This window comes from Pan paniscus, chromosome 14 (assembly GCF_029289425.2).
Source record: "Pan paniscus chromosome 14, NHGRI_mPanPan1-v2.0_pri, whole genome shotgun sequence".
In the NCBI taxonomy this organism is placed as follows: Eukaryota; Metazoa; Chordata; class Mammalia; order Primates; family Hominidae; genus Pan; species Pan paniscus.
Window position 1 is genome coordinate 50,699,341 of NC_073263.2, and position 22,093 is coordinate 50,721,433.

A 22,093-nucleotide genomic window follows, 5' to 3' on the forward strand; every position below is an offset into this window, starting at 1 on the left:
TCATAGGTAGGGGAAGAGGAACACATTCCTGGTCAGGGGGAACAGTGTATATGGAGTCATCAAGTTGTAAGAAGCAAAGTTCTAGGGTCAGTATTTGAAATGGAGAATTATTCTTGGAGAACAGTGGCAGATGAATTATAGTGATAGTGGAGAACTTTGAAGAACTGTAGAGCCTTTGGACTTTATCTTATAAAACAGAGTTCCTAGGCCTGTTGTGAGAAAGAGCTATTTTTATTTACAGCAAAGCCTTAAGAGTAATGATCAGATCTATGTCAAGGTCAGTGCCTTGAGCTATAAATGGCAGAACTTCTAGAAGAAATGGATCATGTGGCTAGAAACCTCTCGGCCTGCAACAAGTATTTCGAGCAGGTAGGTATCTGTGGTAGTGATTGGATTCTATATTCTCAACTGCAGTTACCAATACATTGAGAAGATAGGTATGAAAGTGGTGGTGGCATTTTTTTCACCTTTTCCCAACTAACCAGGCAGATTGGACATGCATTTTATCACTCATGTTCAACTGATCTACAGTTCCTGTTTATAGGTAATGTGGAGACCTTGAAGATTCTTGAGAAAGATGTAACATGATTGAAATTTTTGTTGTTATTGCTGTTATTGAATTGGAACAGGGAGAGATTAGAGATTGGGAGCTTGATTAGTAGACTATTGCATTAGGCAATGTACAAATAGGGTTCAGATGATGACATTGATACAGAAATGAAAGAATGTGAAAGAACCAAAACATTTGTTGGCTGATCTGTTCCAGATCAAGGGAGAAAAATGAATAAAAGATAGTTGTGCTTTGTGCTGAGCTAACTGTGCTGAAAGCAGTCTTAATAGCCTCGGAGCCACAAATTAGTGGGAAGAATAGGAGAGTGCAGGTAACTCATCACTGCTTGATGTCTTAAGACATTTCATCCTGACAAAAAAGATAATGAAGTATGGAAAGTCAGGAAGGACCTACAGTGGAAATGCTTGTGTATTGGTGTTGGACAATATATAAACAAAATTGCTATGTTAGATTAGGCTTATGTATTATAGTTAGTTATCTTAGGAAGGGGGCATGGTTGAACCCCATGCTATAGCTAGATTACTTTAGTTAGAGTTGCTATTACCTCAGTTATAAGGCAAAGATTGTTGTAGCACAGTGGTTCTCCAAGTGTGGTCTGTGGACTCCTGATGGTCCACGAGGTCAATGTTATTTTCATAATAATACTACCTTCAGGTTGGGCATGGTGGCTCATGCCTGTAGTCCCAACATTTTGTGAGGCTGAGGCAAGTGGATTGCTTGAGCCCAGGAGTTTGAGACCAGTCAGGGCAATATGGAGAAACCCCATATCTACTAAAAATAGAAAAATTAGCTAGGCGTGGTGATACATGCCTGTAGTCCCAGCTACTCGGGAGGCTGAGGTGGGAGGACCACTGGAGCCTAGGATGCAAAGGTTGTGGTGAGCTGTGATCGTGCCTCACCAATGCACTCCAGCCTGGGCCACAGAGTGAGACCCTGTCCCAAAAAGCAAAAACAAAAACACTACATTCATACTAATGGTACCAAAACAATGATAGGTAAAACTACTGTTTCCGTATCTTTATTTTTATTTTATTTTTTTTTTTGAGACAGAGTCTCGCTCTGTCACCCAGGCTGGAGTGCAGTGGCACAATTTCAGCTTATTGCAACCCCCGCCTCCCAGGTTCAAGCGATTCCCCTGCCTCAGCCTCCTGAGTAGCTGGGATTACAAGCGTGCACCAGCATGCCCGGCTAATTTTTGTATTTTTAGTAGAGACGAGGCTTCACCATGTTGGTCAGGCTGGTCTCGAACTTCTGACTCATGATCTGCCCACCTCAGCCTCCCAAAGTGCTGGGATTACAGGCGTGAACCACTGCACCCAGCCTGTTTCCATATCATTAAGACAGTGGTGCCAAACTGCCCTGGTAGTCGTCATACTCTTCACTGCACTCAGAGGGAAAAAAGAAAACCAGTTTTACATAAGAAGGTCCTTGATGAAACAGTAAAAAGTATCAATTTTATTAAATCCCAACTTGAGTCTGCATCTTTTTAATATTCTGTGTGAGGAAACAGGAGGTGGGTATAAAGTGCTTTTGCTACAGACCTAAGGTATGAAGATGGCTTTAAGGAAAACCATGTATGTGATTGTTTGAGTTGCAGACTGACTTATCTACTTTTTTAATGGAACATCATGAACTGACAATGGTTAGTTAGACTTGGATATTTGGCAGATATTTTCTTGAAAATATAGTGAACCTGTCACTTTCAGATAAACAACTGACAGTATTTGTTGCCAGTGATAAAATTTGAGCTATCAAGTGAAAATTAGAATTTTGGAAAACTCATATTCTCTATTATGAGCCTGACAGCATCTCACCACTTAGACTCTTTTGATGGGATTGGTGGTGATATTAATGAACGGGATTTTTTTTAATATTGTAAAATCAGTAAATCATTGTTTTCCGGATGACCAATGCACAATGCTACAAAATCATGCATGAGTAAAAGCCATTCTAAGTGCAAGACAGACCAACGGACTTTAACGTAACAGTTCAAAAAGTTTATTGATATGGTTTCAGATTCTACATTGTAACTAACCTTTAAGAAACTATACCTTGTCAAATTTTTATGTAGTGCCAAAGAAGAATATTCACAAGTATCTGAAATGGCTGTTAAAATACTCCTTTTTCAACCACATATCTATATGAGGCCAGATAATTTTCGTATACTTCAATGAAAACAACATATTGCAACAGATTGAAAACAGAAGCAAATTTGAGCATCCAGTTGTCTTCTATTAAGCCAAATTTTTTTTTTTTTACAAAGCAAGTTACTTTATTAGAATTTTAAACAATGTATAAGTGATGGAATCATTCTAACAACACATCTATTCACTGCTTACAATTCCAACCAATTTCAGTTCTCTGATATCTAATGACAAGAGCGAAGACCTGTTAAAGTTCCTTCCACCAGTAAAACCCACAGCTCAAAGTTGTGGGAGTGATTAACTGAGCCATAGGCCTTCATTCACATGTTTACCACATTAAAATACCACACAGTGTTTTCTTATAAGGTCAACCACCTGGGAACTAATTAACATTAGCATTAAGATTTAAATAAACTGTTAGGCACAGGGCTAGATCAGGCATTATAAAACCCTGTGGTTCCCTAGTCAAGTCACACAAATCCCCAAATATTTTAGCTTGTAACAGTTTTGTCCTTCCTCTCTTGAGACAATTATTTGGGTACTTGCTTTTGGCAATAACGTAATTCACAATGGAAGTTTCCTAACTGTGATGGTGCTTTAGGCAACTTCGGAGAATGAAGATAGAAATTATGCATGATTATATAACATGAAGAGTTTAATTTCTATTACACACTCAATTTCCATGCCCTGATTTCTCTTAGCTCTATAAACACATGTAAATCTTCTGCAGAGCTTTAAAGAGCTCTGAAAGGGAAAACACCTTTCCATATATGGAATTGATAGCATAGTACAGGCCAGGTGCAGTGGCCCACACCTGCAATCCCAACATTGTGAGGCCAGTGGGAGGACCACCTCAGGTCAGGAGCCCAAGACCAGCCTGGGCAACATAGCGAGACCCCATCTCTAACAAAAAAAAAAAAAAAAAATGCTGGGTGTGGTGGTGCACACCTGCAATCACAGCCAATCTGGAGGCTGAGGCAGGAGGATTGGTAGAGTATGGGAGTTAGAAGTTACAGTGAGCTATGATGTCACCACTGCACTCCAGCTTGGGTGACAGACTGGTCTCTATTTAAAAAAAAAAAAAAAAGGTATAGTGATACACTATTAATTCCATGTATGCTAATATGAGATAGCATCCATATAAACTACTATCACATCTTTATGTGCCAGCTACTGTAATAAGTCTTTTCAAGTTTAACTCACTGAATTCATAATGAATTATGAGGTAGCTACCATTATTTCCCCCATTTTACAAATAGGGAAACTGAGGCTGGGAGACATTATTTAACTTGCCCAAGTTTCTAAAGCCAGTTACTGGCAGAACTGGTATTTGAACCTACTTAATCTGATTCTAGAGCCTGTGCTATATAAACTCTTACCCACTATGCTATGCTATTCATTAGTATCCATTTAACAATTACTACTATTGCAATAGCTGCAATTATCACTCCTATAGTACAGGGGAATCTGTCAAAGAAACACTCAGCTTTCACTTATCTATTTCTGAAAACATTTTTTATTAAAGTATAAGGTGCATTTCACTGATCTATTTTTATAATTGTCAATTTATTTAAGTACTTTGATTATATGATGTAAGAAAAATGTTAGAAATGTTTTCTGGAATTAACCAGAACACAATAAATGTGCAAAAATTAGAATAGAATTTACAGAGTTTATAGGCCACTGAAGCCCATCCATGAAACCCTTCATGAAACCCATTCATGAGGCCAAAGGGCAGAACAAACCCTCCCTGAAAATCTCAATTGGGCTTTTAGAATTTAAATTTAAATGTCTATACGAATTCTGCTGCTCAGTTTTGTCCTTCCACTCTTCTTAATTTTCCAGTGATATTGCTGATAACTATTGTTTTTCCTTTTACTATTAATCCAAATATTAAAGATATTTGTAAAAATTTAAAACAATCTCATTCTTACAAATTTTTGTTTTGGAAAATAGTTTTTTTCATAAAGCTAATGTTATTTATATTAATGTATAACAGATTATTGTTATTTTTAGTGAATTAATAAATATTTTAAATTTTGTTTTAATTTTCAAGTACAATAAATATCAGTAGATATATTCCACATAAATAAAAGCTCTTTGGGGTCCTCAATAATTTTTAAGAGTGTTAAGGAATCCTGAGATCAAAAAATTTTAGAAACTCTGCTTTAGCATTTGCCACTAATACACAAATGTCTGTCTAAAGAGGATTTTTCCCCTCTTGAATCAGGATTACTGGGAGCAGCTAAGATGCCTAGATGAAAGGTTTACCATCACTGCTGGTTAGGAAATGGATTATGAGAACTCGAACAGAGGGAAGGTGAAATGCAACCGGAGGAAACACTCTGATATGAGGTTTGAGGCCTTCAAAATTGCTTTGCAGCATAAGCCACAGTGAGTCAGGAGTACCAGGGAGTGGATAGAATGTTTATTTGTTTAACTGAGACTTTTTAGTTCATGTATTATTTTGAAGGGTAGAACACTCTGTGGGCTCTCTTTCTATTTGCTTCTGGGTACAATCACAGAAAAAAGTCTCTCCTAGCTGAAATTACATGCAGTACTAGCAAAGGGGTCTCTTTGTTATAAACTGTTCATTAATTGACGAACATTTGTGTACTTAACTATGTATAAGGCATCTCATCGTTCAATTTCAAATACAAATTAAAATATTTTTTCACATTTGTTATCCTGTTATGTTTTCTCTTTTACAAATTGTCTGTTCGTATCTTTTTGTCTCTCTTTAGGCCTTATTCTTGTCAATTCATATGTGCTCTAATGAATTGAAATATTTTCTGTATATTAAACATTACTAACCTTTCCTCTGTCACACTGATTGAAAAATGATCTATTTAGTTTGTTGTTTTGTCTTTAATTTTGTGAGCTTTAAAAAGTTAATATTGCCCTTCAGACACCATCCCAACATCACATAAGAATTTTTTCATATTATAAATTCTTTGTGGACATATTTGATAACTGTTTTATTATGAGGAGGACCATAATTAATTCAACCATTCCCCTATTTTGGTCATTTAGGTTTTTGGGTTTGGGTTTTTTGTTTGTTTAACATCTTTGCTTGCTATTTTAAAGAATGCTGCACTAAATGTGCATGCATGAGATTTCTTCTCTGTATTTAGAATATTTTCCTAGAATGGATTCTCAGAAGAATTCTCAGTCTGTGGACAGGAACATTTTTAATGCATGGAAGAGGTATTTATTCCAGATAGAAAACTAGGCAATATTAGTTGTTCCCTGTAAGATTTTAAAAAACAGCCATGGCACCATGGAGGACTCTTCGAGTATATAGTTTTAGCGCTGGGCTTTGGGATCACACTTCACAACACCAGTAATTCCACAAATGCATTCCTAGAGGCTCTGTGAGAGGCTGGGTAACTTTTTCTTGAAAAGGCCAGATAATAAATATTTTAGACTTTGCAGGCCATGTGGTGTCTGTCACAGCTACTCAACTCAGCCACACAAAAGCACCCAAAGACTATATAAGTGAATGGGTGTGTCTGTGTTTCAATAAAGATTTATTTATGGATACTGAAATTTGAATTTCTGACAGTTCGATGTGTCACAAAATGTTCTTTTGATTTGTCCAACTATTTTAAAATGTAAAACCCATTCTTAACCTGTGAGCTGTACAAAGACTGGCAGTGGACTGGATTTGGCCTGTGGGTGGTAGTTTGCCAACCCTCAGGCTATATAATAGGTGACTTGGTAATAGGCATTTATTATATTGAGGGTTCTAGATATACTGCAATGATAGGGTGGATTTTATAATGAAAACCCTAAATTCAGCATGTATCTCATAATTACCTTTCGTATTTTGTATTTCAGCTGGAGTTAACCGAATTTCATATTGGCCTGCTGATCCAGAAATAAGTTTGCTTACGGAGGCTTCTAGTTCTGAAGATGCAAAGTTAGATGCCAAAGCAGTGGAAAGATTGAAGTCAAACAGTCGGGCCCATGTGTGTGTCTTACTTCAACCTTTGGTGTGTTATATGGTGCAGTTTGTAGAGGAGACCTCTTACAAATGTGACTTTATTCAAAAAATTACAAAAACATTGCCGGATGCTAACACTGACTTTTATTATGAATGTAAACAAGAAAGAATAAAAGAATATGAAATGTTATTTTTGGTTTCAAATGAAGAAATGCATAAGCAAATACTGATGACTATAGGTTTGGAGAACCTGTGTGAAAATCCATACTTTAGCAATCTAAGGCAAAACATGAAAGACCTTATCCTACTTTTGGCCACAGTAGCTTCCAGTGTGCCGAACTTTAAACACTTCGGATTTTACCGTAGCAATCCAGAACAGATTAATGAAATTCACAATCAAAGTTTGCCACAGGAAATTGCAAGGCACTGCATGGTTCAGGCCAGGTTATTGGCATATCGAACTGGTGAGTTACATAGATCGTAAATTGGGGCTGATTGGTTGGGTTGTATTTGTCTCTGAAGTGTTCGTCTCATTTATGGTAGAGTTCATTTACTCATAGTTACTTAAGTTTTGCTGTTCATACAATATAGAGAAGTTAGTGAGACCCTTGAGTAGACAACTCTTTCTCCCAGCAGTTTTGGGATTCCTTGTAGCCTTATATTCAGTACCACATTTCTACATCAGGCCCTCATTAATCTAGGCCCTTCTTTCTGCTTCTTGCTTTTATGATTTCACTGTTCCTTGAGCCCTCCACTAAAGGTAGGACAAGAAGAGAAAGGAGAGGCCCAGTGCAGTGGTTCATGCCTGTAATTGCAACACTTCAGAAGGCTGAGACAGGAGGATCGCTTGAGCTCAGGAGTTCAAGACCAGCGTGGGCAACATAGCAAGACCTCGACTCTAACAAAAAAATTAGCTGGGCATGGTGGCTTGTGGTGGTGCATGCCTATAGTCCCGGCTACTTGGGAGGCTAAAGCAGGAAGATTGCTTGAGCCCAGTAGTTTGGGGCTGCAGTGAGCTACAATAGCACCACTGTACTCCAGCTCCAGAGACACAGCAAAACTCTATCTCCAAAAAAAGAAAAAGAAAACCAAAATTATTCATTTTTGTTAACTCTTCAATATTTTGATGTACTGAATATTTAACAATTTTTAAAAAATATTTACAATAACATTAATTCAAAATAACTAATAGAATCAAGGTAAAGGAATGGTGATTATTGCAGATTCTTCCAGTTGCTGGTATGTCTTCAATCAGCAAGTTGAGAAACATTTTTACTGTATTGTATTAAGTTGTATATTTGGAAAAGGAAAATATTACTTGGGATTTTTCTTTGTTATGATAAAAGATGGCATATGTATTTCCAAACATGGAACAATATTATCACATCTTACCTGATGTAAGATTTCTCAAAGTAGAATCATAATCACTTTTTAAAATGCATCTTTGAGATAAAGGGGAAAAAACATAGACAGGAGGAGCAGTAGAGTAAGATTTGTTTGGGGAGTGTACTGTAGTAGGATTTAAAAATTATCCCAAGAAAGAAGAGAAAGTCGTCAGAAAAGGTCTCTACAGATGCTGCTGGTCTGCAGTAGTCAACAGAAGGGAGGTTCTCAGCTGGCAGCAAATAGAATCGCCATTGAAACTTTTATAAAAAGTACAGATGCTATACTTTTTACTTTTATAAAAAGTACAAACCCCAACCCAGACCTATTAAACCAAGTCCCTAACAAAATATGGCCAAGTTCTATGTTTTTAAAAGTTCCACAAGGTGTTCTAATGTTCAGCAGAGTTAATAATTGCTCAATTCTTCTTAAAGATTTTGATTCTGTAGGCACACATTATATGACCCCAAACAATTGCATTGTGTAAAAGTCTGGTTTCATGTAATTATCTTCTATTGTGGGTTATATATTTGTTTCTTTGCCAACTCCAGCTTTGTAAAGAATTTTTCTGTAAACCATTCAAAAAGATAGAAAACATAAATGGGAACAGCTGTTGTAGCTATAATTCACTAATTATCCTTCACTAATTAGAATTCAGCAGAACCCTGCCTGTGTTCCAGAGTAAGAGGGCGATGTGAATCTGCTATTGTTTTACTGGATCTTAGTACCTCTTGCTTCTCATAGAACACCTTATCATACCAGCTGTGATTCCAGTGTTTAAAGATGCAGTATGTATACATTTGCATTTATATTGTTTATTAGATACTCTACACTACTGTATAGTTATAAGTATATCCACTATTGTGCAGAATTTTGTACATAAAGCCCTGCTTACACATTTGATGGTCAATTTAAAAGATTTTTCAAGGTTAATTGTTGGTGATTTTTTTTTTTACATGGAACTCAAATCCTGAATAGGGTGCAACTCCTCTGTCACTCACTCTACTCCACTGTGCACTCTTCCAGGGAAGAAACCATGTCTTAATCATTTTTTCCTTAGCACTAAACACAATGTGCGTTGAATGGATAAAACAAATCTTTTTATCCAAAGATAAAGGGTCCACAATCCCTTATGCAAAACTTTTGGAGCCAAATGTAAAGGAATTCAGAATTTTTCAGGTTTTATTTTATTTTTTTTGAGAGAGGGTTTTACTCTGTTGCCCAGGCTGAGTGCAGTGGCACTCATGGCTCACTGCAGCCCTCAACCTCTCAGCCTCAAGCAATCCTCCCACATCAACCTCCTGAGTAGCTTGTACTACAGGCAAACACCACCATGTCCAGCCAATTTTTAATTTTTTGTAGATATGTCTCACTGTGTTGCCCAAGCTGGTCTCGAACTCCTTGGCTTAAGCAATCTTCCTGCCTCAGACTCCCAAAGTGCTGGGATTACAGGCATGAGCCATCATGCCCAATCCAGATTTTAAAAAGGTAATATGGTACATATACTGTTATATAGGACTCCCAGTGGCATCTGGGACAGTACCCTGTAATCACATTAATACATACAGAGTGAAAAAAGTAGGAATATTTGCACTAAGAATAATTGAGGGCTATAAATAACTCAATTTGGGTCAGATTTGGCCGCAAAATAAGTGCATCAAACTTCAAAAAAACTTGATGTAAGAGATTTCAGATCAGGGACTCTGGACCTGTAATTCTTCCTTAATGATAAATAATAACAATGACAGTTTATGGAACACCTACTATGTGTCAAGCACTGAGCTTGGTGATTTATATATGTATCTCATTTAACATTGAGGGTACTTCAGTAAGGTGGATATCCCTATGATACAGTGCGCTTCCAATTAAGCTTTTAATTTCACATTATTCAGTTTGGTTTGATGACCTCATTTCTCCCTAATTAATAGATGAAGATACCATTTCATTTAAAAATGTACATATGATTAAAATGAATTCCAAAACCTCTAACAACAGAGTTCTAAAGTGAATTGAAAGTAGTTGCTTATAATTGCTTTTTGAATGATGAATAAAGAGGATCCATAGAGATGTCATGAAAAGTATGTTACTAGCCAGGTGCGGTGGCTCCCGCCTGTAATACCAGCACTGGGAGACTGAGGCAGGAGGACTGCTTGAGGCCAGGAGTTCCAAAAGTATGTTTCTAGAATACCCGAAGGTAGCAAAAAAGTGGAAAAAAAAGTGTTTAGACTCTTGGGGAAAAAAGAGCAGGAGGAAGGCATCACATCTTATCTATCTGCTTTAAGTACTGAGTTGTGATCTCTTCGTGTCTTGTTTTCTCATCAGATTAGGTGTTTTCCAAAGCTAAGGATTATGCCTTCCTCCTGGGCCACAGTACTGATAATGAGAGTAGGCTGGAGTAATCAAGAAAGTTAACTTTTAAAACAGAACTCAGTGGTTCTCAGATATGAGTATGCCTGAGAATCAAGGGGGAGCTCAGGAGTAATGCAGATTCCTAAGCCTTGCCTGCCTCTCTCAGAGAGGTTGATTTAGGGGACTTCCATGGAAGCCAGGAGTTGCCTCTTTTTTTTTTTTTAAATTTTAAAAACAAGCATCCAGTAATTTTGATGCAAGAGGACTGTGGAGCACCTTGGACACTGACATGACCACAGGATTGGGAGCTAAAATAACCACACCTGTGTTCTAGCACAAAAAGTTCCCCTCTGATTTTCAGTGATCAAAGAGCCCCAGGAATTTGACTCAATGATTGTAAGTTGACCTTTCCTTCAAAGTTGTACAGAGAAAACCCTGTGAATGACCAGATCATAGGGAGCAATTTCTGTAAAAATTATAGACATGAAAAGATTTTTGAGAAATTACCTCATCTGTCACCAGCCTTGATGCTGAGTGACATCAAATCTGTTTTATATGGATGAAAATTTATTCCTATTTTAAAAGACAAGTAGTAAAGAATATTCTCTTGATGTAACCAACCTTAGCTAGGCAGTAGAGCTGCATGCTGATGGAAAAATCACATTTTTTTTTCCTCCTAACAAGGTTTAGTCTGTCCCCAGGCTGAAACAGAAAAAGTGGCTTCTGTGACTAAGAAACATAACATTAAAAATATGCAGTGTTGATGGTAGAAAAGGGGGCTTTTAATATGGAGAATTTTTATTCTGGTTTTTTATTTTTTCATTTTAGATTTATGCATAAATTAAATAAAACTTTAAAGATTTTGGTTTTGCAGGCAAATATAATCTTATGTTTATAACTTCTGCCACTTACCTTAGAAATGAGCATAAAGCCATTGATTTGTATTCTTGCCCACTCATGTTAAACTCTAAAGGTCTAGGAAGGAACCCAATTTTGTTTACACCAAAATCCCTTTTCCCTCTACTCTGTAGAAGGAAGTCATCTCGTGCACTCTGCTGTTCAGCCTCATTCATTTCCTTCAGAGCACAGCACATAAAGTACTGTTTGTTTCCTTGTTGCTGTTCTCCTTCACCATCCAACTGTAAGTCGTATGAGGAAGGGACTACAGTTTCCCTCACCACTGCATCCTCAGTTCTCACAGTACTTGGAACATAAGAGGCATTCAATAAATGGAAATTTTTGTCAAGGATTTCTTTTTCTTTTTTTTTTTTTTTGAGATGGAGTTCTGCTCTGTCCCCCAGGCTGGAGTGAAGTGGTACGATCTCAACTCACTGCAACCTCCGCCTCCCAGGTTTAAGCAATTCTCCTGCCTCAGCCTCCCAAGTAGCTGGGATTACAGGCATGCACCACCACACCTGGCTAATTTTTGTATTTTTAGTAGAGACGGGGTTTCACCATGTTGGCCAGGCTGTGTCAAGGAATTCTTTATGTCACGGTGCAAGGTGGAGGAAAGGCCAAGCAGGTTGGATCTGGAGGGCTAAGTTTTAGTCTATTTCTTTGCCTGTTTCTGCATCTAGAAATGGAAATTTTATCTGCTTTACCTTTAGGGTAAAAATGAGATCATGAATAAACATGTTTAACATAAATTATACAAATGCTTTGTGGTATAATTTTGAAAACCAGGGTTTGCTTGAATTTGAGATGGGAAATTTTATTAGAGTATCATAACTGTTTTAAAGTTAACCTCTTAATAAGACATTCATTCTAGTTTTTAATGCAATTGTGGCACAAATTTTCTTTGTACCTTTACTGGAAAGTAGGTATTTAAAAATGTTATCATTGGAGGGATTCACTTTTAGGAAACTGTAGGGTGAAACCACAGTTTCAGTTAATCCTCCCCAAAATGAAAATGCCCTAGGGTACGTTCACAGATAATTGTTATTTTCTACGTGTAAATGTGCCACTTAACTACCTTAGTCCCTTATTAAGATTTTGATAAATACTATGGTTTTCATAATTAGTGTAATTTGTCTTAGAAATTTGAAACTCAACATTGTATAGAAGGAAAAAGTAAATCCTTAATATGTGGAATTTCTATTTTGTTTTTTAATTTTCTGTTTCAGATTAATGGTTTTAAGAAGTACAGCTTTACTTTTGCAAAGGTTTTGGTTCTACAGGGAAATTATAATCTTATGTTTGTTTATAACTTCTGCTATTTGATTTAGAAATGGGCAAGATGTCATTAACTTGCATTCTTTTTCCCTCAAGGTAAACTGAAGGTCAAAGAAAGGACAACATTTTGTTTAAATCAGAATTCTCTTCATGTACTTTCTAGCAATAGATAGATAGATAGATCCATAAAGATTTGTTTATGTTCGTATGAGAAGTTTGAACTTTTTTCTTAGCAAGAACATTTTCATAAGATATATTTTCCATGATTAGAGTATAAATAATGCTGGGAAAAGACAAATTTGGTTGTTGTGAACAGTTATTACACAAAATCCATTAGTTCTGAAACCTTTATTAAATTTTATCATCTATCAGAAGTAGTTGTTTAGAAACCGGCTTGTTAATGGAGAATCAATGAAGTTGCACTTAGTTCTGGCTACAGCTTTGAGGGACCTGACTGTGGACACTGCCATTTAGTGGCCTCCACATACGTATGTGTGACTGAGTTGGTAGTGACTCTCTCTAGTTATTTGGTACCTAGCTCCCATATTCCATACTTAAAAGTGTTTATTTTAATACTTTTCTGTAATTAGTGAAGATACAAGGATTGCTGCTACATTTATGAAGTATGTTTCAATACAAGTTTTTATTACTTTTGGAAAAATATATTTCTAAAACTAACATCATAATTTTTACTGAGTTAAATGCCATATATCTTTCAGAGGATCATAAAACAGGAGTTGGGGCAGTCATTTGGGCAGAAGGGAAATCTGTAAGTATGAAAACAATTCTTTAAATATTTAACCTGGATTTTGTTTAAACATAGTTCAGTCTTCGGTGCATTACAGGTTATTGACTGCCAAGGCGGGCAGATCACAAGGTCAGGAGATTGAGACCATCCTGGCTAACACAATGAAACCCCATCTCTACTAAAAAAAAAAAAAATACAAAAATTAGCTGGGCGTGGTGGCGGGCTCCTGTAGTCCCAGCTACTCAGGAGGCTGAGGCAGGAGAATGGTGTGAACCCAGGAGGCCGAGCTTGCTGTGAGCAGAGATCGTGCCACTGCACTCCAGCCTGGGTGACAGAGCGAGACTCCATCTCAAAAAATATATATATATATTAATATTTTTGTAATGGTGCATTTATGAAGATCTATAAAGATTTGCTCATCCCTCAACAGTTTTCTAGATAGATGCATTCATTCAGCAAACATTTGTTAAACACTCTCTACAGGTTAGGCACTGTGCCACAGTGAATGCTGGGGATTAAAGATCACATTTTATGGCCTCATAGTTTAGTGATGGAGATGTAGAAGTAAAAAATAACTGATATGTAAGTGTAATTATAACTGATATCATGAGAACATAGAGGAGGAACCTTTGCTTGGAAAAATAAGTAAATACTCTTGGTGAATATTATTAATGTTACTAATATAATATTCTTGAAGAATAAGATAATTTCTTCAGACAGAGCAAGTCAATAGGACCAGGGGGATAACATGAATATTCTTGGTGAATATTCTTTTTTTTTTTTTTCTTGAGACAGAGTCCCCCTCTGTCACCCAGGCTGGAGTGCAGTGGTGCAATCTTGGCTCACTGCAACCTCTGCCTCCTGGGTTCAAGTGATTCTCATGCCTCAGCCTCTTGAATAAGCTGGGACTATAGGCATGTACCACCACACCTGGCTCATTTTTGTGTTTTTAGTAGAGATGGGATTTTGCCATGTTGACCAGGCTGGTCTTGAACTCCTGGCCTCAAGCAGTCCACCTTCTTCTGCCTCCCAAAGTGCTGGGATCACAGGTGTGAGCCACCATGCCTGCCCTGAATATTCTTAATATTAATATTAATAATGTTAAAATTCTTGAAGATTAGGAGGATATCATCAGACAGAGCAAGTTAATGGGACCAGGAGAATAACACACAGAGACTGGGGTGAGAGAGAGAATATGGGAAAACGCATTTGATTTGGCACATAGAGTAAGCAACAAAGTGGACGGGACCATGAAGAACTCTATATTCCATGTAAAGATTTTGGACTTTATCCTGGCAGTGACATACTATAGCACAGCACTAACCAGTAGAGAGAAAAGGCAAGGCTCAAACTGAATTTTAAATTTTCTAGGAGCCATACATATATATATATATAGAGAGAGAGAGAGAGAGAGAGAGAGAGAGTCTCACTCTGTTGCCAGGCTGGAGTGCAGTGGTGCAGTCTGAGCTCACTGCAACCTCTGCCTCCTGGGTTCAAGCAATTCTCCTGTCTCAGCCTCCCCAGTAGCTGGGACTACAGGTGTGTGCCACCACACCCAGCTAATTTTTGTGTTTTTAGTAGAGATGGGGTTTCACCATGTTGTCCAGAATGGTCTCAATCTCTTGACTTCGTGATCCACCTGCCTTGGCCTCCCAAAGTGCTGGGATTACAGGTGTGAACCACTGCACCCAGCTGGAGCCATGTTTTTAAAAGGAAAACAGATAAATTAATTTTAAGAAAATATTTAATCATGTAATCAATAAAAAATTATTGATGAAATATTCTGCATTTAAAAAATATTAAATCTTCAAAATTCTATGTGTATTTTACACCTGCAGCACCTCTCAATCTAGACTAACCACATGTGGCTAGTGGCGACTGTATTGGACAGTGCATTCCAAGAATGTTCTAAGTGGGGAAATGATTTGATCAGATTGGCATTATAAATAGAATGAGGTAGGGCTAGACAGAAAATAAGGAGATTAATAAAAAGAGATGAGGACTTGGAGATGTGGGGATGGGTTAGGAGGCTAGAATCAAGAGATATTTAGTAACTATATAGCTGACTGAAAGGTGAGCCTACATTTTGCCTCAGGGACTTCACAGAAAGTAATCTGACAATTTGCTTTGATGTTTCACAAACTCCTCAAGTTCACTCATCCAGTATCTTCCCTGCTAACCTCCGCCCTCATCAGTGGTCACCATCTTGTCTGTTACTGTACACATACAATCAATCACCTAGCACAATGGATTCCTTCAGAATACCTCTTGACTCTACTTACCTCTACCCCAACTGTTAACTCCTACTAGAATACTAGGCTCCTCTGCCAGAAATTCCTCAGCACTCTGTACAACTTGTCTGTGACATTCATCACAGTTAAAGTTATCTGTTCAATTTCTTACCCTCCCCAGACTAGAAGGCTCATGAGGATAGGGACTCTCTGTCTTGTTTACAGTTGTATTCCAGCACCTAGCATAGGTCTAACTGGTGGTTGGAACTCTCATTTGAGTGTACATGAATGCTCAGCAGACTTTTGGCTTAACATCTGGTTGTTAATGATTTTGTGGAGAATGTCAGTTTCTAGTTATCTCTAGAGTAGGCCAGCAGGCAGCACGGTGAAATGGAAAGACACATGGCTTAGAGTCAAGTAATCTGGGCTTGAATTCTGGCTATGTTACTTACTCATTTTGTGACCCTAGACAATTAATCACTCTTGTCCTCAGTTTCCTTATCTGTAAAACAGTAATATTAATAGTATCACTCTTTAGGTTGTTTCAAGAATTGATCAAATGAAATGATCCATGTAAAACTCAGTATGGCTGGGTGCAGTGGCTCATGCCTGTAATCCAGCACTTTGGGACGTGGGGGTGGGAGGATTCCTTGAGCCCAGGAGTCCAAGACAATCCTGGGCATCATGGTGAGACCCAGTTGCTACAAAAAATGAAAAAATTAGCCAGGCATAGTGACATGCGCCTGTGGTCCCAGCTACTTGGGAGGCTGAGGTGGGAGGATGACTTGAGCCCAGGAAGTCAAACCTGGGCGACAGAGTGAGACCCTGTCTCTAAATAAATAAATAAATAAATAACTCAGCATGATGTTTGACATTTAGTAAATGTTCAAACAGATTTATTAATGAGATAATATTTTGTTTGCAGGCTTTTGTTGGCTCACTATTACATGATTTTTATGAAGCTGCTACAGTAATGAGTCTGTTGATATTATCATGAGTAATTATAATATATTGAAGTTTAATGAGTTTTATAGCATATTCCAAAAAACTATTACATACACATTACTAATATTTCATTCTAATAATTGATAAAGCATTCATATTAACTACTATTTCTCTTTAAAAGAGAAATAAGAAAGAGCCATTGAAGTAAGAAGTTCTATAATAATATGCATATAATAGAGGCTTAATAAATACTGAAGATGAAAATGCATTTTTTATTTTCCAACTAAATCACAATAGCACATTTTTAGCCCAACAGAAATTTTCTGTTTAAAGTATTTAAAAGTTTTTGACTTGCTAACCAGTAGCATGGCACAGAGCACATAAGAAATTAACAATCACTTGTTGAGTACCTGCTATGTACAGAATACTCGAACATGTTGAAGGGATAGAAAAGAAATATATAACATGGTTTCTGCTCTCCAGGATCTATAATTTATTTGGGAAGTAATATCTGAATCAAGTGAAATAATTTGTTAGTTAAGTAAGATAGTATTTAATTAATTGCAAAAAACAAGGACTTCCTTGAGATTATAGATTAGAGAGGTGGTTGGCCTTCTTGGAATTTAGCTTTGACAAGATCACACTGCAGTAGGAGTATCTGGTATTATATTTTTTGATAGCTCAGTTTACTGTAGAAAATTGAATGAATATTCATTATACAAAGTATGATAGCAAGCTTCAAAAATACATTGCAAAGTGTCTTTTCAGAATGTTGAAACTAACCATTGGTTTGCTCACTCTCGTAGAGAAGTTGTGATGGAACAGGTGCCATGTACTTTGTAGGATGTGGTTACAATGCTTTTCCTGTTGGATCTGAGTATGCTGACTTCCCACACATGGATGACAAGCAGAAAGACAGAGAAATAAGGAAATTCAGATACATCATACATGCGGAACAGAATGCCTTGACATTTAGGTATGAAATCCTTCTTGGTGTACTTTTCTTTAAAATGTAGCAAGGGTTGGTTGAAATTAATTTTCTTATAATTGTAATTTATTTCCTTTTTCAAATTCCAAGAAAGTTTCCTTTCAGAAGTATAACTTTGGTAAAGCTTGGTCCTCACTGCCAGACCTGAAGCTATGACCTGACCTGAGGTCATCGCCTCTTCAGGTCTTCCCAATTTGTTGAGCATGTCTTTTTTTCCCTTGCCTCTCTCCAATATGAAACTGCTTTAAGTTTATCCTTTGGGATCTTGCTCAGCCTCTCATATTTCTGGATGTTAAGAGCTCCTTTGTTTTCTAAATCTGGAGCACGCATTTATTAATACAGTTACACGCCACAGAAAGACATTTTGAGCAACAATGGACTACATGCACAACGTGTTCCCATAAGATTATAACAGAGCTGAAAAATTCCTGAGTGAAGTAGCCATTGTAACATCACACGTTACCTTTTTTATGTTCAGATACACAAATACTTACCATTGTGTTACAATGGCCTGCAGTATTCAGAATAGGGATTTATAATGAACCAAATTGCTTCAAAAGAGCTTTTGTTAGTGATTATACCTGTTAATTTACATCATTTTCACAAACACTTCTCAGCCTTTACCATTAAGGTTAAGGGATTAAAAAACTGTGTAAGACATGTCTCCTGTTCTTGGAGAGCTTCTAATGCAGTAGGGGATATGAGACGGCATCCAGCTTGTGCTGTGGATTCTGTGGGAGGGGCAAATGTAAAGTGCTGCGGACATTCTGGAGCTGCTATGGACAAATGGGAGAGTGCAAGGGAAAGGCTTTAGGGAAGAACTGGCATCTGAACTGAGCTTTAAAGGATTCCTAGACTGGGGCAATTGGAAGGGAAGGGAAGACCATTCTTGCTTCTAGCATAAGCAACGGTCTAGAAGTAGGAAAATCCGTGGTGTGTTTAGGAGCATGAATATTCCAGTTAGATTGGAATGTGGACACAAGGGAAAGGCAGCTCACAAGGACAGGCTGGGACTGGACTCGAGAGGACTTTGAGTTTATGCTCCATTTGGTAGGCAGCGGGGAAATGGAATGGCATTGACAGAGCCATACGCTATAGATTATGTAGGTAGTATTGTTTGAACAGACTAGATGCATAGAATTCTGTTGCCCTAGTCCAGGTGAACGTAAATAACAGTCTCAACAAGGAAGATGGATATGGAAGGCTGGCGGTGGAGGAATTGAAGATGGCTGGCTGAGAGCTACGTAAGCCTCAGAACCCGGAAGTCAGTCCTTGCAGCCCCAGTCGTTAGTCCTAAACTACCCTCAGCATGCAAAATTTCACCCAAAATTCCCTCTATTCTTTTCCTTGTCCTCTTCATTACAGATTTACTTGCTTCATTTTGTACAGAGGTGTGAATATATCAAATAGAAACTTTTCTTTTTAAAATTATCCTATGATAGGGAAGGGGTAAGGGAACTATAAGTCAAAACAGAACTTAAGTATTTAATTATTCATTTAGTAAACATTTATTGACTATCCACTAGGTACCAGATAGGGCTGTGTCATTTGTCTAACAAGATGAGTTAGTGTCTAATCAGACATGATTAGCTCTTAAGGTATCAGTTTCAAATCTAATTCCAGTATTCTAAACAGGTACTTATTTAGAAAGCATTGGGGGGTTTTTTCTCTCTTTCTTTGGTGTCTGTATCTTCCTGATTTCATTTATTTTGTAATCTGAAACTGAACCTCTTACTTAGAATCAATAAATTATTTTTAGTTATAATAATTGTCATGTTCAGGTTGTATCATAACACTTTTGTGGGTTTACATACTTTGAACATTCAGTAATTCAGCAAGTCTAAGGCTTGATGATTATTAATAATGTCATAAATCTGTTTTTAAAACAGCTCAATTTTAGTGTTTAAAGATTTTTCTAAAAAATAACTTACCCTTTCAGAAACGACCTTTCTGATATTTTATAATTTTTTTTGTAGGTGTCAAGAAATAAAACCAGAAGAAAGAAGCATGATTTTTGTGACAAAATGCCCATGTGATGAGTGTGTACCTTTAATTAAAGGTGCAGGCATAAAACAAATCTATGCAGGAGATGTAGATGTTGGAAAAAAGAAGGCAGACATCTCTTACATGAGGTTCGGGGAGCTTGAAGGTGTTAGCAAATTTACGGTAAGTAGATACACATTTTTTTCAGGTGTATTTTGTATTATGTTGTTAGGTACCCTGCTGCAATATTGTAAGTTAGTGATTCCCACCCTTTTAAAGAGTTTCAACAAATTATTATTATTATTATTATTTGAGACAGAGTCTCTCTCTGTTGCCTAGGCTGGAGTGCCAGTGGCTCGATCTCGGCTCACTGCAAACTCCGCCTCCTGGGTTCAAGTGATTCTCCTGTCTCAGCCCCCCGAGTAGCTGGGATTACAGGCGCCGGCCACCACGCCTGGCTAATTTTTGTATTTTTAGTAGAGACGGGGTTTCGCCATGTTGTCCGGGCTGGTCTCAAACTCCTGAGCTCAGGTGATCCGCCCGCCTCCGTCTCCCAAAGTGCTGGGATTACAGGCGTAAGCCACCGCGCCCGGCCGAGTTTCAACAAATCATTATTATTATTGAGTTTATTTATATGTGCAAACCCTTACCTAACTGCAACTGTTCAGCTAAGGATTCCTGCCTTATGAATTTACATCTCTGTAGAGAATTGAGCCAGTGGATCTTTTGGTGCCATCTGGTGGCTGATAAAAGAAAAATCTCTGACCCATCTCTTCCCTCTCCTTTCTGGCTTAGAGAGGTGGATAGAGGTGAAAATACTTCAGCAGTCCCCACCCTTTTCGGCACCAGTGACCGGTTTTGTGGAAGACAATTTTTCCACAGATGGGGTGATGGTTTTGGGATGAAACTATTCCACCTCAGATCATCAGGCAATAGATTCTCATAAGGAGCACGCAGCCTAGATCCCTCAGGTGTGCAGTTCACAGTAGGGTTCTGCTCCTATGAGAATCTAATTCCACCGCTCATCTGACAGGAGGTGGAGCTCAGGCGGTAAGGCTCGCTCGCCTGCACTCACTTGCTGCCGTGCGGCCCAGTTCCTAACAGGCCACGGACCAGCACTGGTTGCTGCCAAAGGTTTGGGATCCCCTGCAATAGTTTAAAGGTCACCCCCACCCCCAAACAAAGGGAGGTGCACACACACGCACACACACAAACACACACATTTCTCATGAGAAAAATCAGGAAAACAAGAATATTTGTTTATTTATTTATATATTTATTTTGAGATGGAGTTTCACTCATTGCCCAGGCTGGAGTGCAATGGCGTGATCTCGGCTCTCTGCAAACTCAGCCTCCCGGGTTCCAGCGATTCTCCTGCCTTGCTACCCCCGCCCCCCTCCCCCCACCCCCCAGTATCTGGGATTACAGGCGCACGCCACCATGCCCAGCTAATCTTTTGTATTTTTAATAGAGACGGGGTTTCACCATGTTGGCCAGGCTGCTCTTGAACTCCTGACCTCAGGTGATACACCGGCCTCGGCCACCCAAAGTGCTTGGATTACAGGCATGAGCCACCACGACTGGCCCGAGAAAAAAAGAATTTCTTATTTGATAGTTCCAAAAATGTACTGAGGTAGTTCATGGAAAACTCAAGAACTTTTAAAAGTCTTTATACCTCTTCACTATTTGGGTTCTGGTTTTTGTGGGTTTTTTTTTTTTTTTTTTTTTTTTTGCTTTTGTTTTTGTTTTTGTTTTGAGACAGGGTCTCACTATCTCACCCAGGCTGGAGTGCAGTGGCGCCATCTTGGCAATCTCTGTCTCCTGGGCTCAAGCGATCTGCCTGCCTCAGCCTCCCAAAGTGCTGGGACAAGCATGAGCCACTGTTCTCAGCCTATTTTGGTTTTCAAAAAGCTTTTTATTTGGAAAAAACCTTAAGCATACAGAAAAGTTATAAAAACACTACAAAGAAATTTTTTCCCAGAAGTTGTTGACATGATACCAGCTCACCCTTTATTTCCTCAAATGAGAAATAACCACATAATTACAACCATAAAAATCAGGAAATTAACATTGATACATTACTGCCACTAATCCACAGATTCCAGTCAAGGTTCATTAGCTGCCCAAGAAATGTCTTATATAGCAGGGTTCCCCAACCCCTGGGTACCAGTTAAGAAGCTTCTTCTGTATTTATGGTCACTCCCCATTGCTCACATTACTGCTTAAGCTCTGCCTCCGGTCAGATCAGCAGCGGCATTAGATTCTCATGTGAGTGTGAACCCTATTGTGAACTGCCCATGCAAGGGATCTAGGTTGTGCACTCCTTATGAGAATCTAAAGCCTGATGATCCCCCACTCCTCACCATCTGGTCTGTGGAAAAACTTCCATGAAACCGGTACCTGGTCCCTGGTGCCACAAAGGTTGGGGACTGCTTTTATATAGCAAAAGGATCCTGTCCAGAATCGTACATTGTTTCTATGACATCCAATGATTTAATCCTGGCATTGAATGAGTTAATGTAACATTTAACTACTAGAATTTGCAGTGGGAAGAAAAATGATATAAAAGAACCGTTTATAAATTTCAGCTTTACATTCCTGCCATATACATCAGTTTGAGTCCAGGGTACCTG

At 38.2% G+C, this 22,093-nt stretch overlaps 1 protein-coding gene across 1 annotated transcript in view; it reads left to right on the plus strand.

The window, feature by feature from the left end:
• Window positions 1-22,093, plus strand: part of CDADC1 (cytidine and dCMP deaminase domain containing 1) — a 48,209-nt gene that overhangs the window by 12,930 nt on the left and 13,186 nt on the right. Inside the window, exons 5-8 of the mRNA XM_003809824.5 lie at window positions 6,556-7,125; window positions 13,285-13,334; window positions 17,296-17,465; window positions 19,454-19,643. Of these exons, the coding sequence (XP_003809872.1) occupies window positions 6,556-7,125; window positions 13,285-13,334; window positions 17,296-17,465; window positions 19,454-19,643 (980 nt within the window). The remainder of the gene's footprint in view (window positions 1-6,555; window positions 7,126-13,284; window positions 13,335-17,295; window positions 17,466-19,453; window positions 19,644-22,093) is intronic.